General features: G+C 44.3%; 1 protein-coding gene across 4 annotated transcripts in view; it reads left to right on the top strand.

Moving 5' to 3' along the window:
• cadm2a (cell adhesion molecule 2a) overlaps positions 1-17,156 on the top strand; it is a 403,005-nt gene that overhangs the window by 367,816 nt on the left and 18,033 nt on the right. For 3 of the 4 annotated variants that reach the window (XM_034293280.1, XM_034293281.1, XM_034293282.1), the window contains 4 exons: positions 267-428; positions 550-640; positions 2,650-2,828; positions 11,009-11,128. In XM_034293280.1, coding sequence (XP_034149171.1) covers positions 267-428; positions 550-640; positions 2,650-2,828; positions 11,009-11,128 — 552 coding nt within the window. The remainder of the gene's footprint in view (positions 1-266; positions 429-549; positions 641-2,649; positions 2,829-11,008; positions 11,129-17,156) is intronic. The other variant, XM_034293283.1, reaches the window with a different exon arrangement.

A 17,156-nucleotide genomic window follows, 5' to 3' on the forward strand; every position in this document is an offset into this window, starting at 1 on the left:
TGTGTTCTACATGTGACCGTGTGTGGTGTGGTCTACGTGTGTGGTGTGTGTTCTACATGTGACCGTGTGTGGTGTGGTCTACGTGTGTGGTGTGTTTTCTACATGTGACCGTGTGCAGTGTGTGTTCTACATGTGACCGTGTGCGGTGTGTGTTCTACATGTGACCATGTGTGGTATGTATTCTACATGTGTGGTGTGTGTTTTACATGTGACCGTGTGCGGTGTGTTTTCTACATGTGACCATATGCGGTGTGTGTGTGTTCCAGGCGCCAAGGAGGTGAACGCCAGCGGGAGAACCTTCACCGTGACCAGTTCTCTGCAGCTGTTGGTGGACCGGAATGATGACGGCGTGGCGTACACATGTAAAGTGGACCACGTGGCCCTGACACAGACTCCTCAACAAGCCACTGAGGTGCTAGAGGTCCACTGTGAGTACACACACACACACACACACACACACATACATACCTTCACACTAACCTCAATTATTCTCTTACTCTCTCTCTCTCCCCCTCAACCCCATCTCTCTCTCATATCTCTCCCTCTAAGATGCTCCTCGTGTGGTCATCACTCATTCGTTGACATTCCCTCAGGAGGGCCAGTACATGAAGCTGGAGTGTGTATCCCAGGGAAACCCCTCGTAAGTCAACACAGACACACACACTCACATGTAAACACACACACACACACACACACATACACAACCGTTCAAAAGTTTAGGGTTACTTATAAATGTATTTGTTTTCCATGAAAATATATATGAAATGAGTTTGAATAGGAAATATAGCAAAATGATTAGCAAATACAGTCACAAGTTTATAAATAAAGAAATACCCCTTCCACAGGGGCATGTCGTTGCACAATGGAATGATAGCCTTCATTCTTCCAGATCCCTTTTACCCTGTACAAATCTCCCATTTTACCATCACCAAATCACCCCCAGATCATCACATTGCCTCCACCATGCTTGACAGATGTTTTATTTGGTCTGCATCTCACAAATGTTCTTCTTTGTGATCCGAACACCGCAAACTTAAATTTGTCCATAAAAAAGGTTTTTCAATCTTCCTCTGTCCAGTGTTTATGTTATTTTGCCCATCATAGTCTTTTCTTTGTATTGGCAAGTCTGACATATGGCTTTTTCTTTGCAACTCTGCCTAGACGGCCAGCATCCTGGAGTTGCTGCTTTACTGTTAATGTTGAGACTGGTGTTTTGTGGGTACTATTTAATAAAGCTGCCAGATGAGGAGCTGTGAGGTGTGTAGTTCTCAAACTAGACATTCTAATGTATTTGTCATCTTGCTCAGTTTTGCACCGGGGCCTCCCACTCCTCTTATTCTGATTAAAGCCAGTTTGCACTTTCTGTGAAGGGAGTAGTACACAGCGTTGTACGAGATCTTCAGTTTCTTGGCAATTTCTCAGAACAATAATATATTGAGTTTCAGAAGAAAGTTTTTGTTTCTGTCCATTTTGAGCCTGTAATCTCTCCTACAATTGCTGATTCTCCAGATACTGAACTTTTCTAAAGATGGCCGGATTTTTAATGATGAAATAGCCTTTTAAAATGATGATCTTGGGTTAGCAAACACAGTGTGCCATTGGAACACAGCACTGAGAGTTGCTGATAATGGGCCTCTGTGCGCCTATGTAGATATTCCATTGACAATCAGCTGTTTCCAGCTACTAAGTTATTTACAACATTAACAATGTCTACCCCTTGTATTTCTGATCAATTAGATTTTATGGTAAAAACACTTTGCTTTTCTTTAAAAACAATGATATTTGTAAGTGACCCCAAACTTTTGAATGGTAGTGTAGGTCACCTCAAGACCGGGCAAGGGAGAAAAACTGCATCCAGGACATTTAACTGGCTAAGGGGACAATGCTCTGCACTGCTTCTTAATGCTAGAAAGGATTATTTGTAAATAGAGTTAGTTTCTTCAATTTCTCAAGTTATCTGACCATAGTGAGTGATTTGAATCCCTGGAATATCTGATCTTAGCTACTTATCATAGGATATAGGGGAAGATGACTTCAAAAATGACAGAGTTGGATGTCTGACATACCGACAGACTCTGTGGTGGTAACACTCCACATCTGATCTTTTTTCATTCTGTCCATCTCTCCATATAGTGGGGGGACACAGTATGTATTTTAATATCCTGTGAACACTTTTATTTCCACTTAGCAGTGATTCTTTTCATACACCATTTTTTCATTCTGTACATGTTCTTCATACATAATGTATTTATGGCTCGTATAATTCATCTACCACAATGCATTTATTCATAAACAGTAATAAATGTTTTTATTACTTCATATAGTTCTTATTTTATTCTCTTCACTGGTTCACTTTTCCCCTGGTTTACCCCAGCTTTAGATTTGATTTGACACCAAATAGGACAATAAGGGGTTTTGAGTCAATATTTTGAGGACTGATCCCCTTTGAAAGTGACTGTTCTCAAGACTGTCTTCCAACTGAGTTTCCCCTAACCCCCTACATTTATTACCCCTCTCCCCTCCCCCCTACATTTATTACCCCCTCTCCCCTAACCCCCTACATTTATTACCCCCTCTCCCCTCCCACCTACATTTATTACCCCCTCTCCCCTAACCCCCTACATTTATTATCCCCTTTCTCTCCACCAGACCAGACCCTGTATTGTGGACGAAGGATGGAGGTGACCTCCCAGACCTGGACCGGATGATCGTGGAGGGCAGAGAGTTGACCTTCACCGCCCTGAACAAGACCGACAATGGCACCTATCGCTGTGAGGCCTCCAACCACCTAGGAACCAGCAGTGCAGAATACGTACTATATGTCTACGGTAAGACTTTGTGAACAGAATACGTACTATATGTCTACGGTAAGACTGTGTGAACAGAATACGTACTATATGTCTACGGTAAGACTGTGTGAACAGAATACATACTATATGTCTACGGTAAGACTTTGTGAACAGAATACGTACTATATGTCTACGGTAAGACTGTGTGAACAGAATACGTACTATATGTCTACGGTAAGACTGTGTGAACAGAATACGTACTATATGTCTACGGTAAGACTGTGTGAACAGAATACGTACTATATGTCTACGGTAAGACTGTATGAACAGAATACGTACTATATATCTACGGTAAGACTGTGTGAACAGAATACGTACTATATGTCTACGGTAAGACTGTGTGAACAGAATACGTACTATATGTCTACGGTAAGACTGTGTGAACAGAATAGGTACTATATGTCTACGGTAAGACTCTGTGAACAGAATAGGTACTATATGTCTACGGTAAGACTGTATGAACAGAATAGGTACTATATGTCTACGGTAAGACTCTGTGAACAGAATAGGTACTATATGTCTACGGTAAGACTGTATGAACAGAATAGGTACTATATATCTACGGTAAGACTGTGTGAACAGAATACGTACTATATGTCTACGGTAAGACTCTGTGAACAGAATACGTACTGAATGTCTGTGGAGTACCTGGTGTTATCGGGAGAACAGCCATTGATGGAGATGTCAGGAGAACAGACATTGATGGAGATGTCAGGAGAACAGCCATTGGTGGTGATGTCAGGAGAACAGCCATTGGTGATGTCAGGAGAACAGCCATTGGTGGTGATGTCAGGAGAACAGCCATTGGTGATGTCAGGAGAACAGCCATTGGTGGTGATGTCAGGAGAACAGCCATTGGTGATGTCAGGAGAACAGCCATTGGAGGTGATTTCAGGAGAACAGCCATTGGTGGTGTGATGGTAATTCCATCAACAGGAACTCTTCATAACAGTATTGATGTGAAGAGGACATGTTGGTGACGTTAGCTGTACACTGACTGACATGCCTCCGCGTTCATCCACGTTTACTTGATGCCTACTCAACAGTTGCCCAGAGCTCTTTGTCAGGGGACTGGAACTAAATCGTTGTGTTTTCATTAAGGAACATTGTTTCATTATGAACGTAGTCGTTAAACTATGAATGTCTCAGCCCAGCATTATACTCCATTCCATCGATTCCATGACAACTAGAATGAGTGGGAGAGAGAGATGGAAGTGAAGTGGAGAAGAGAGAGACAGAGGTAGTGGGTGGTAAAGCGGATTAGATTGTCTTAGACTCATAAGGCTAAAGCTCTCCTCTAGAGCAGTTGCGGCCGACATAATGTTTAAGGTACAGTCTTACTAACACACACACACCTACAGTACACACCCCTCTGTCTATTTCTCCTCAGCCCTGTGCTAAGCTGTTTATTATTGTGTCGGGGGTAACTCCCAGTCACTTCATCCAGCACCCTGCGGCTCAGAGCTCCATCACATACCAGGGACTGAACCCCCTTCCTGAAAATCCACTTACCACTCTCCTCCAGATCATTCCTCTCCACAGCCAGGAGCATCTAGCACACACAACGCTAACACACACACACACAGGTACCACACAGAGACAGGTGGAATACATTGTAGTGGTGTGGCGAATGAAAGGATGAAGGGGGAGGAGAAAGAAGAGGAGGATGGGGGAGAAGATGAAGCTGGAGAAACAGATAATTTCATCAAACTTTTCCTTCCCCTTTATTCTGAAAGCACTTTTTCAGATCTGGATAGGTGTGTATGAATAGAGTCAGTAGTAGATACTGGGTCAGATCTGGATGGGTGTGTATGAATAGAGTCAGTGGTAGATACTGGGTCAGATCTGGGTCAGATCTGGATGGGTGTGTATGAATAGAGTCAGTAGTAGATACTGGGTCAGATCTGGATGGGTGTGTATGAATAGAGTCAGTAGTAGATACTGGGTCAGATCTGGATGGGTGTGTATGAATAGAGCCGGTAGAAGTTACTGGATCAGATCTGGATGTGTGTGTATGGACAGAGTCAGTAGTAGATACTGGGTCAGATCTGGATGGGTGTGTATGAATAGAGTCAGTAGAAGTTACTGGATCAGATCTGGATGTGTGTGTATGAATAGAGTCAGTAGAAGTTACTGGGTCAGATCTGGATGGGTGTGTATGAATAGAGTCAGTGGTAGATACTGGGTCAGATCTGGGTCAGATCTGGATGGGTGTGTATGAATAGAGTCAGTAGTAGATACTGGGTCAGATCTGGATGGGTGTGTATGAATAGAGTCAGTAGTAGATACTGGGTCAGATCTGGATGGGTGTGTATGAATAGAGCCGGTAGAAGTTACTGGATCAGATCTGGATGTGTGTGTATGGACAGAGTCAGTAGTAGATACTGGGTCAGATCTGGATGGGTGTGTATGAATAGAGTCAGTAGAAGTTACTGGATCAGATCTGGATGTGTGTGTATGAATAGAGTCAGTAGAAGTTACTGGGTCAGATCTGGATGGGTGTGTATGAATAGAGTCAGTAGTAGATACTGGGTCAGATCTGGATGGGTGTGTATGAATAGAGCCGGTAGAAGTTACTGGATCAGATCTGGATGTGTGTGTATGGACAGAGTCAGTAGTAGATACTGGGTCAGATCTGGATGGGTGTGTATGAATAGAGTCAGTAGAAGTTACTGGATCAGATCTGGGTCATTTCTGGATGGGTTTGTATGAACAGAGTCAGTAGAAGTAACTGGGTCAGATCTGGCTGGAGACACAAGACATAAGGAGAGTGAAAAGACCATAGAGAATCGTGTCAACACCATTCAGATTATTTTGGTGTCCATATTTCAAAGGCGCGAAAAACAATTAATATTCTTACACTTCACATCCATAGCACTGTTGATGTAAATCTCCAGTTCTATATTTTCCGGTTTGGTGTATTTAGATCTACATCTTAGACCTACATCTGTTTAACAGTTGCCCTTGTGTAGGTGAGTTGATGTGGCGATCATAGTCTTATCAGCCTCTACGGTGGCCGATGGCCTGTAGCTGAGGGTCACAGGGAGAATAAAATATCCTGGCTAATATTCCCGGAGTTGCTACAGACACACTATCTACGGTTGAACACAGCTCCTACGGACCGCACCGGCAGAGGGTTCTGGGGACACGTGGAGGGGTTTGAATAGTGTAATCATCCGGCCCTGCTGCCGTAATCTGTTGAATATGAAGTCGTTAGGGGTTCATGGATCCATTCCTCGCACCGATGTCTAGCTTTGCTATCTTGGTGGAACACGGCGCTGTTTTAGATTATTCACAAATAATGGTAATGCACAACATAATCCAGGTTGAAAATCTAATGAAAAGCTCATCTCAGTCTCCATATGATGTCTCTCGGACGAGGCACTGCTCCGCTCCTACAGGAAGCAAACGGATCTAAAGGTGTAATAGGTATGACTCGCTGCAGTTTAACTAAGGGAGGGGAGAGAGAGAAAGACCAAGAAACAGTGAGACTGAAATTCAATCGAGAGACAGAGAGATAAAGAAACAGGATACAACGTTAAGAGACAGCGAGAGGAAGAGAGAATAAGGGATACATAGGGGTAATATGTCTACTAAAAACTGTAGATTTGTTCATTTGACTTTATTCTGACTTTGTTATTATTATTATTTATGCCAATAAAGTCATTTAATTCAAAGAGACAAATAGAGAGAAAGAGGAAAAGAGAGAGAAAGAGAGAAAGGGACTGAGAGAGAAGGGAACAGAGAGAGAGATGGGGACAGTGAGAGATGGGGACAGAGAGAGATGGGGACAGTGAGAGATGGGGACAGAGAGAGATGGGGACAGAGAGAGATGGGGACAGAGAGGGAGGAAGGGACAGTGAGAGAAAGGGAGAAAAAGGAGAGAGATGGAAAGAGAGAGTGAGGAACAGAGAGAGAAAGAGAGGAACAGAGAGAGAAAGAGAGGAACAGAGAGAGAAAGAGAGGAACAGAGAGAGAAAGAGACAGAAAGAGAGGAACTAGAAGAACAAGAGAGGGAAATAGAGGAACAGAAAGAGAGAGTGAGGAACAGAGAGAACACGAGGAACAGAGAGAGAGAGGAGTGAGGGAGTTCAGCTCTGTTCAAGTTTTCCTTTCTGTAATGTTGGTCAGGAGACAGTTTAGACATGCCATGCCCTTCTCCCCGCTTCCTTCACTCCCTCCCACTAATGACCATGGTGATAAATGTCATCTGATGTTGAGATTCATTTTCATTTCCCTCTAATGTGCCTGATCCAGCGTGAAAGCTTCAGTTTGCCAGTTAGCCCAGGGAAATAACGGCATGGCATGACATCACACCGAGGCAGAGTTAGCCCGGGATGGAGATGGACAACATGGCTTGATGAAATGAGATGACATTCTCTTCAGCCAGTACACTGACAGACCACACAGACAGAAGGACAGAGGGGAGTTCAACCGTGGGACAACATGGTTTAATGACAAGATCTGTCACAACTAAACATTATGTTTTCTCTCCGTCTGTCTGGAGGCAGAGGTCTCGAGGAGATGAAATGGTCCTCCTTCTCCTTCCCTCCTGCTAATCCTCTTTCTTCTCCTCCTTCCTATTCCTCTCCGCTCTTCAGTTCCAGTGAAATGTCAGGCTGGTGTAAAAACAAGCATAACCAAAGCACTTAATGATGTTGCCGCCATAAAACTGCCAACTTCCCCTGCCAACACAATAACCTAATTGGTTATCGGCAAGAGAGATAGTGAGAGATGGAGAGAGGGAGGTAGAGAGGGAGAGAGGGGGAGGGGGGAGAGGGGGCAGGGTGAGGTGGGAGCAAGTGGAGAAAGAGAGGCGTAGAGATGGAAAGAGTAAAAGAGGGAAAGAGGGAGAAATAGGGAGAAAGCGAGAGAACGACTGATCCCTGAAGACAGAGAGAGGGGAGAGGGAGAACGATAAGCTGGAGGAGAAAGAGGAGAGTGAGAGTGTTGTCCAGACTCGTTGGCCGTTCCGTCTAAATGTCACATAGCTTGTTCTCGCTCCTTCAGAGGTGATTAGTGGCCCAGTAGCCCTCCTCCACTGTCGCTATCATTCCTGGAAAATGCCTTTGTGATGGTTCCTCTCCGATACTCACCTGTTGTGTTTCATTCCTCCTCCTCTCCCTCTCCTGTCCCCACCTCTCATCCCAGCATGCACCTCAGCCTGATGATGCAGGCTGTGTCTCAAATGTCACCCGGGCCGAGGCACAAATGAAGGGTGGCGCGTAGTGCACTAGGAAGCAGGCAGCCGTTTAGGACACTGGTCCTCCTGTTAAATGATGAAGGAGCAGCCATGGCCAATTAAAAGTCTGGGGCCTCTCCTAAAAGGAGAGAGAGAGACTGAGAGAGACGGAGAGACAGGAAGAGACTGAGAGAGATAGAGGGTGAGCCAGAGAGAGACTGAGAGAGAGTGTCATAGAGTGTGAGGCCGAGACAAGATAAATGTAAAAGAGAGCCAGCAACCAACCAAACGCCAAGGTGATTCCATTGACTCTGTCTCATATTTAATAAAGCTTCCAATTTAATGACCTAAATTAAGTGGAAAACATTAAGCCTTGGTTGGATGTTGAAAACGTTTTTGTCGTGAGCCACCATTTTCGGAGGGTAAGAAGTTTTAACTTGTTAATAAAGTAAAACTTACTCAGGCTGATGAGGTGTTCTGGACCAATAATGGTGAAACTGCATATTGATGACAGTGATGATGAAGGTGTGGCGTCATTGGATCTCTCCCAGAATTTACTAGGATGTGATGATACGGCACGTAGCAAATTAGGTTCAGACGGACACAATATTTAATCTATACTGTCCATTAAGGACAATGTGAGGGTGTGTTTGGTGGTGGTTGGTTTATACTGTACTTGACTAGGATGTTGTACAAAGCAGTGGTCGTTGGTTTATACTTGACCAGGGTGTTGTACACAGTGGTGGTCATTGGTTTATACATGACTAAGGTGTTGGACAAGGCGGTGTTGGTGGTTGGTTTATACTCAGGTGGCTCATGTTTAATTATCAATCAGTCAATCAATCAAATGTATTTATAAATCCCTTTTTACATCAGCAGTGGTCACAAAGTGCTTTTACAAAACACCCACCCTGAAACCCCAAAGAGCAAGCAACAACAGGGTTGATGCACAGTAGCTAGGAAAAACTCCCTAAAAGGCCTAAAACTTAAGAAGAAACCAAGAGAGGAACGATGCTCCGAGGGGTGGCCAGTCCTCTTTTGGCTGTGCCGGGTGAACATTTTAAGAATACAAATTGTAGTAATTAATAAATGCATGTGGTGTGTCTAGAGTCTATAAAATCCAATCCAAGTCAGCAGCATGACCAGATGGACAAGGACAGGAACAATCAGGGGGGGGGGATAGTCAGCGGAGTGGCAGGTGGAATTGTCTGGTATCATCTTGATCTGCTACACAACCAGGTCTTTGGATGGCGACAGGAAAGAGTCTTTCGAGCCTGGTACTCCATAGGTGTGGGCCAAGACCTCATGTCTTCCTAAGTTTAAACAGAGCAGGAGACAGGGAACATTTAGAGAGTGCATTCCTTAGATTAACAAAGATCTACAATGGAGAACTGACCCTACTCCCACAAGCACAATAATATTACAGTGTAAACCTTGGGCCTGTCTCAGTCTTTAATTACTAATTGAGGCACCTTTGTTCATGCTTTCCCAAAATATTACCTCTTAACCCTTTGAAAGAAATGCTTAAACTTCTCCATATATTTTGTTTCTGTTTTAGCCCTAACGTTAATTCTAACCCTTTCGATGTACTTTTGTTTGAATGACAAAGATGATATGCAAGTACTTGGCACCAAACACCGGCCAAATGCCATGCAGCCAGGGACATTATGTCATTCTGGAGGTCTGTGGCTTCAGTTTTATTGGGAGGTTGAGTGCGCTGAGGGTCCGGTCCAAGTCCTGGCCGTATTCTAATGACCTCACAGTGATGAGTGTGATAACGCTGACAGAACACATTTCGGGACACATTTCTCCTGCCTGCATATATTCTACCGGATTTATTTTTGTATTAGACAAAAATCTGTAGACGGCCTTAGCGCTAACGTATTTTCCATAGCTTTTATCTATGCAATGCTAACATTTATTTTCTTTAGCTTTTTATCTACGAAGCGCTAGCACGTCTTATCCTCCGCTTTTTTATCTCTAAATTGTGTTTACACTGCCCTGTCCACTAGTGCAGGTAGGAGCAGATGGAGTTTAAACATTGTTCCAATTTCCTTATCTTCTTTAAACTGAACTAAACTCACTAAACATAGCTTTGGCTAACAGCTGCATCTAAATGTGAAGATAATATGCTAGAAGTGTGGTTCTATGAGGAGCAAGCGACTGAAGGGTGAAGGGCAGGAAAGGAACACTGACGTCTCTGTGTGGAAGCCATTTTTGTTGTGTTTGTCGTTCCTATGAATAATTCAGCATCTACTCAACTTCCTGGTAAATTGTGTTCCTCTCAAATATGATTGGCAGGCGACCTATGACACGTCCATACTCATGAATATGGAAATATTAGATAGCTGGATGCAGGTGTTTTGAACTCTCTGGCTCTGGTGTCAAGGATTATACAAGGCTTGTACAGTCGTTCTACTCACGATGGGTTGGTATGACGTTGGAGTACTGGTGTAGGGTTGTAAATTGGCCGCGGTTTCAGCAGCAAAATAATTCAGCAGAAGCGGGATTGTGAAGTTTTCTCTGGAGTGGTAATGGATCAGCTTGATAGGCTATTAGCTAACATTAGGCAAAATTAAAAGTACAACACCGTTAATGTAAACGCCTGCCTCTTGTTAGTGAATTCATGTAAATCGTCACACTCTGCAGTTCTGCAAAATGTGGTCGCGTTACGATCCTACACATGCACACAGATGTATGAAGCATGAGTTGTGTTTTGTGAGCTGTGATGCACAGTCACCTGTTTGTTCATTATATTTCTAGGTCTGCTAAGTCTCTAATTATCATTAACATGTGTGAAAACTAGCAGTTTGTTATAGTAGAGTGTGTGATACTGTGTTTTAATTTCTTTGTTTTTGTCCCATTCTTGCTTTGTGTTTTGATGTAAAACTAGATTTGTCCATAATCACATTTATTTTGGTTTGCCTTTCATTGCATTGCCTGTCTGTTTGTGTTGTGTGTCCATCCGTCCCACCAGACGCCCTCACCACGCCCCCTCCATCCACCACCCCACCCCCCCGTCCCACCCCTCCAGACAACACCGATCCCATTGACCCCCACCTCGCCTCCTCAGACCCTACAAACACCAGCCACAGAGGTACAGTACCCTGCCACCTCCTCTCCCCTCATTCTCTCCTGTCCTCCTTGTCCTCCTCTGCTATTTGAGCTGTGTTCCACTTCCACCCCTAGCTGGGCAGCATTCATTCTCATGGATGAGTCTGGTGTTCCAAGAGGTCTCCAATGGGCTGGCCACGGTCTTCTTATTGCCTTGGTGTTCCATGCTAACAACACACTGTGGGTCAATGTGAAGTGGTCTCCTATGTCCTGCATAGGTCTGTGGTCACGGGTAATTGCAGTATTTCTTTTGTTATGTTTTCTTCTGACTCATATTACACTGGAGCAAAGTGTTTTCTCTGTCAGGCTGGGTCACACACACATACACAAACATGCACTCTGTCTCTCTCTACAGGGTTTCATATGAAGGTTAATAATGGTTCTGTATTGGGAGGTAGGTGCCAGGCTTTTCACTCCTTGGGTGGGTTCTCTTTTTTAATAATGTTCTGATCTTCACAGCAGAGAGAGGTGTTTCACACACACACACACACACACACACACACACACACACTGAGCAAAGAGATGTCTTACACATGTAATGAGCACAGATGAGTTTTACACACACACTCATCAGAGAGATGTGTTGTACACTCACTGAGCAGAGATATTTGTTTTACACATACACACACTGAGCAGAGAGATGTGTTGTACACACACACACTGAGCAGAGAGATGTGTTGTACACTCACTGAGCAGAGATATTTGTTTTACACATACACACACTGAGCAGAGAGATGTGTTGTACACACACACACTGAGCAGAGAGATGTGTTGTACACACACACTGAGCAGAGAGATCAGTTTTACACACACACTGAGCAGAGAGATCAGTTTTACACACACACTGAGCAGAGATGTGTTTTACAAATATCAGGTAGAATCGATTGGGAGGAATTTTTGCCCAGTCTTCTTTATAGAACTGCTTCTATTGTTCTATGGCTTTCTTACTTTTGTCCCGCTAAGATTAAGATCTGGGCATTGACTTGTCCATCCCATAACCCTCTGTTTCTTCATTTCGAGCCATTCTGTTGTAGTCTTGTTTCAATATCCATTTTTGGTTAAGCATCAGCTTTTTCATTTGATTCATCTGTTCAGTTGAAATTATTCCAGTAGTTTTGGTGTTCACCCAGGTGAGCAGCAGTTGTGTCTTGAAATACATTTTTGAAAGCAGACCCTTCTCCATTCCTGAGCTCCCATGCAGGCCATGCTTGTGCAGACCCTTCTCCATTCCTGAGCTCCCATGCAGGCCATGCTTGTGCAGACCCTTCTCCATTCCTGAGCTCCCATGCAGGCCATGCTTGTGCAGCCTCTTTCTGACAGTTCTCATGCACTTTGACAGTGATCACGGAAAGAGGCCTGTAGTTCCCTTGATGTCACCCTGGGGTTTTCTATGAGCATTTTTTAATCGGCTCTTGTCCTGAATTTAGTCAGACCACCTGTCTTTCGGAGATTGCCTGTAGTGTGGGATTCTCTGTATTCCTACTCTGTTCATTTGGTGGGTGTGTACCATAACAGGGTTTTGAACCCCGCTCTGCCCAAATTCAGATGAGCGTGGGAGCTATCTGTGACCACAAGGTTTTTAACCCTGTTCCACCTTAATTCCCGTGAAGTAGAGCTGCTGTCTGTGACCACAAGGTTTTTAACCCTGTTCCACCTTAATTCCCGTGAGGTAGAGGTGTTAAACCACAAGGTTTTTAACAGCTCCATACACTCTTTCGACAGCCCTCTCTCCCTCCACTTGTCCACTTTTTATGCCTCTGTTCCCTCCCTCTCTCCCTCCACTTGTCCACTTTTTATGCCTCTGTTCCCTCGCTCTCTCCCTCCACTAGTCCACTTTTTATGCCTCTGTTCCCTCCCTCCCTCCACTAGTCTACTTTTTATGCCTCTGTTCCCTCCCTCTCTCCCTCCACTAGTCCACTTTTTATGCCTCTGTTCCCTCCCTCTCTCCCTCCACTAGTCCACTTTTTATGCCTCTGTTCCCTCCCTCTCTCCCTCCACTAGTCCACTTTTTATGCCTCTGTTCCCTCCCTCTCTCCCTCCACTAGTCCACTTTTTATGCCTCTGTTCCCTCCCTCTCCCCCTCCACCAGACCAGTCTTAATGGCCATGATAACTCTTTAGCAGATGATCAGGCGGTCCACGCAGTTTCACCAGCCCTCCCACCCTCCCCCTTCTCCCCCCTCCCCCCCCCTCTCTCCCCTCTACACCCCGTAAAATCCGCCAAATGCATTTTTATGGCTTGCAAATTAGCTCTGACCTTCCGAGAGGCTGGGAGGTTGAATAAAGCACACGGGTTTCTGGGACTTTTAAAATATTTACGAGTCACTTTTCATAATCAGCATCGCACTGCCCGGTTTCCGTCCAGACCCGGCCGATACGGCCCAAGAGGACCCTCTCACTCTGCCGCGGTTGCCGATTAGTCATGCCCACTGTGTCTGTCTCTGCTGAAAAGACACTTAGTGGAAAGGGCTGAGTCCCATTCCCCTACAAAGGGCCCTATGCACCGGGGCCCCTTCTGCTCCAGGTGACAGTAGGGCACTTATCCAGGGGGATAGAGCACGAGTTGAGACGCTGACAAAGGGGCATAAAATAGATTCCATCCTTTTGCTTTTACCTCCTCGGCCAGAGGCACATCCCTTTCTTGGAGCCTATTAGACCCCTTCCGCTGTTAACCGAAAGTAGAACAAAGAACGGGACGGATGGGCCGACGAACAACCTCGAGATTGTTCATTCAGCGTGCTGAACGCTGGGGTTGTGGCGGAACGCTTCTCATTCCGGCACAGGAGCGCGGAACTCCTCCAGAGTTCTGCATGTCACTCAGCCCAGGTTGCCTTGGTAACTCTTGGCTATTACATGGCTGTTACTTTTGGTTTTCCCTCATGCCTGTACTGTCACCGGCACACACAGAACCTGTCCTGGTCCTCTATTAATTTCTATAGTCTCCTAGTAACCGTATGAGTGTGGAGAAATGCAGGAAAGTCTAGTCAGTCTGCCACTCAGTCTAGCTGTCATACTAAGATGTTGTTTTCATGTCTGAGGTGAGAAAGGTGAGAAAGAAACAATCTCGGTATGCATAGGAAAGAACAAAAGGTTATTTTAATTAAAGGTTATTTTTATTGAGGAAACTAACGTCTGGGTTCTTGGTCCAAATTCCCAACTGGGCTCCTGTCCCCTGGTGACAATTGGACAAAGAACCAACACACATGTACATGTAGATAGATAGATAACTGACATGTATACATGTATAGACATCAAACCGACAAAGGTATAAATGTAGAAAGATAGAACCTACATATATACAGTGGGGAGAACAAGTATTTGATACACTAACGATTTTACAGGTTTTCCCACTTAGAACGCCTGTAGAAGTCTGTAATTTTTATCATAGGTACTCTTCAAAAATCCAGAAAATCACATTGTATGATTTTTAAGTTATTAATTAGCATTTTATTGCATGACATAAGTATTTGATACATCAGCAGAACTTAATATTTGGTACAGAAACCTTTGTTTGCAATTACAGAAGTCATATGTTTCCTGTAGTTCTTGACCAGGTTTGCTCACACTGCAGCAGGGATTTTGGCCCACTCGAGATGCTTCTTACGGAGTCACTCCTTAGTTGTCCTGGCTGTGTGTTTCGTGTCGTTGTCATGCTGGAAGACCCAGCCACGACCCATCTTCAATGCTCTTACTGAGGGAAGGAGGTTGTTGACCAAGATCTTGCGAAACATGGCCCCATCCATGGGATGGTGTTCTTGGGGTTGTACTCATCCTTCTTCTTCCTCCAAACACGGCGAGTGGAGTTTAGACCAAAAAGCAAAAAAAAAATCTCATCAGACCACATTACCTTCTCCCATTCCTCCTCTGGATCATCCAGATGGTCATTGGCAAACTTCAGACGAGCCTGGACATGCGCTGGCTTGAGCAGGGGGACCTTGCGTGCGCTGCAGGATTTTAATCCATGACGGCCTAATGTGTTACTAATGGTTTTCTTTGAGATTGTGGTCCCAGCTCTCTTCAGGTCATTGACCAGGTCCTGCCATGTAGTTCTGGGCTGATCCCTGACCTTCCTCATGATCATTGATGCCCCACGAGGTGAGATCTTGCATGGAGCCCCAGACCGAGGGAGATTGACCGTCATCTTGAAATTCTTCCATTTTCTAATCATTGCGCCAACTGTTGTTGCCTTCTCACCAAGCTGCTTGCCTATTGTCCTGTAGCCCATCCCAGCCTTGTGCAGGTCTACAATTTTATCCCTGATGTCCTTACACAGCTCTCTGGTCTTGGCCATTGTGGAGAGGTTGGAGTCTGTTTGATTGAGTGTGTGGACAGGTGTCTTTTATTTAGGTAACGAGTTCAAACAGTTGCAGTTAATACAGGTAATGAGTGGAGAACAGGAGGGCTTCTTACTGGTTGGTAGGTGATCAGATACTTATGTCATGCAATATAATGCAAATTAATTATTTAAAAATCATACAATGTGATTTTCTGGATTTTTTACAGACCTCTACATGCTTTGTAAGTAGGAAAACCTGCAAAATCGGCAGTGTATCAAATACTTGTTCTCCCCACTATATATGTCGAAAGGTAGAACCTACACATATACATGTCGAAAGATAGAACCGGCACATATACATGTAGAAAGATAGAACCTACACATACACATGTAGAAAGATAGAACCAACACATATACATGTCAAAAGATAGAACCTAAACATACACATGTAGAAAGATAGAACCTACACATACACATGTAGAAAGATAGAACCTACACATACACATGTAGAAAGATAGAACCTACACATATACATGTAGAAAGATAGAGCCTACACATATACATGTAGAAAGTTGGAACATACACATTTACATGTCGAGAGATAGAACCTAAACATATACATGTAGAAAGGTATAACCTACACATATACATGTCGAAAGATTTAACATACACATATACATTTTGAAAGATAGAACAGGCACATATACATGTCGAGAGATAGAACCTAAAGATATACATGTAGAAAGATGTAACCTACACATATACATGTAGAAAGATATAACCTACACATATACATGTCGAAAGATAGAACCGGCACATATACAGGTAGAAAGGTCGTCTATGTGATATTCTCCTTCGTCAAGATGAGATTACATGTGAAGGACCTACCGTCAGTAAGCGTTAATATCTTGGCTTTGAGGCTGCTTAACTATGGCTAGTGTAGAAAGGATATATTTAACGTTAAATATGGCCTGTTATTATCCTGCCTTTACGTTTCCTGGTTCTATTATTCAAAGGTTGTTTTTAATCTCAGGGTGTTAACTTCTGCAGCATGTGGTGGGGGACCAGTTACGATATTTCTATTGTGTTCCAAATGACACCCTAATCCCTGCAGGTTGTTTTCAAGTGCACTCCCACACATGGAGGGTAGGGTACAATTTGGGATGCTCACATTCTTTTGAATGAACTTGAATGAGATCACTTTAATGTGACATTTCAGTAAGTGGGCTTTTAGGTGTGCCCAGGTTTAAAGCAGGCTTTTAGGTGTGCTGGAGTTTAAAACAGTAGAACATTATATTACACCTACATGACAAGCTAAAATAATACTGCGTTAGGTCAAACTCAGGTGAATGACATGTAAAGCAAAGGGACAGCAGGAGAAATCTGTATCAGGTAAGAGGAGAGGAGAAGAGGGGTTGGTGAACGAAACAGAGGAGAGGATAGGAGCAGGGAGGAAGGGGAGAGGATAGGAGACGAGGGGAGGGGGCAGGAGGGGGAAAGGATAGGAGACGAGGGGAGAGGATAGGAGACGAGGGGAGGGGGCAGGAGGGGGAGAGGATAGGAGATGAGGGGAGGGGGCAGGAGGGGGAGAGGATAGGAGACGAGGGGAGGGGGCAGGAGGGGGAGAGGATAGGAGACGAGGGGAGGGGGCAGGAGGAGGAGAGGGGGGAGAGGATAGGTGAGTATAACAGTTAGTTCTTTTCAAAGGACTAATGTTCTTGAATTCAGCGGTTTGA

This window comes from Esox lucius, chromosome 7, assembly GCF_011004845.1.
Source record: "Esox lucius isolate fEsoLuc1 chromosome 7, fEsoLuc1.pri, whole genome shotgun sequence".
Taxonomy (NCBI): domain Eukaryota; kingdom Metazoa; phylum Chordata; class Actinopteri; order Esociformes; family Esocidae; genus Esox; species Esox lucius.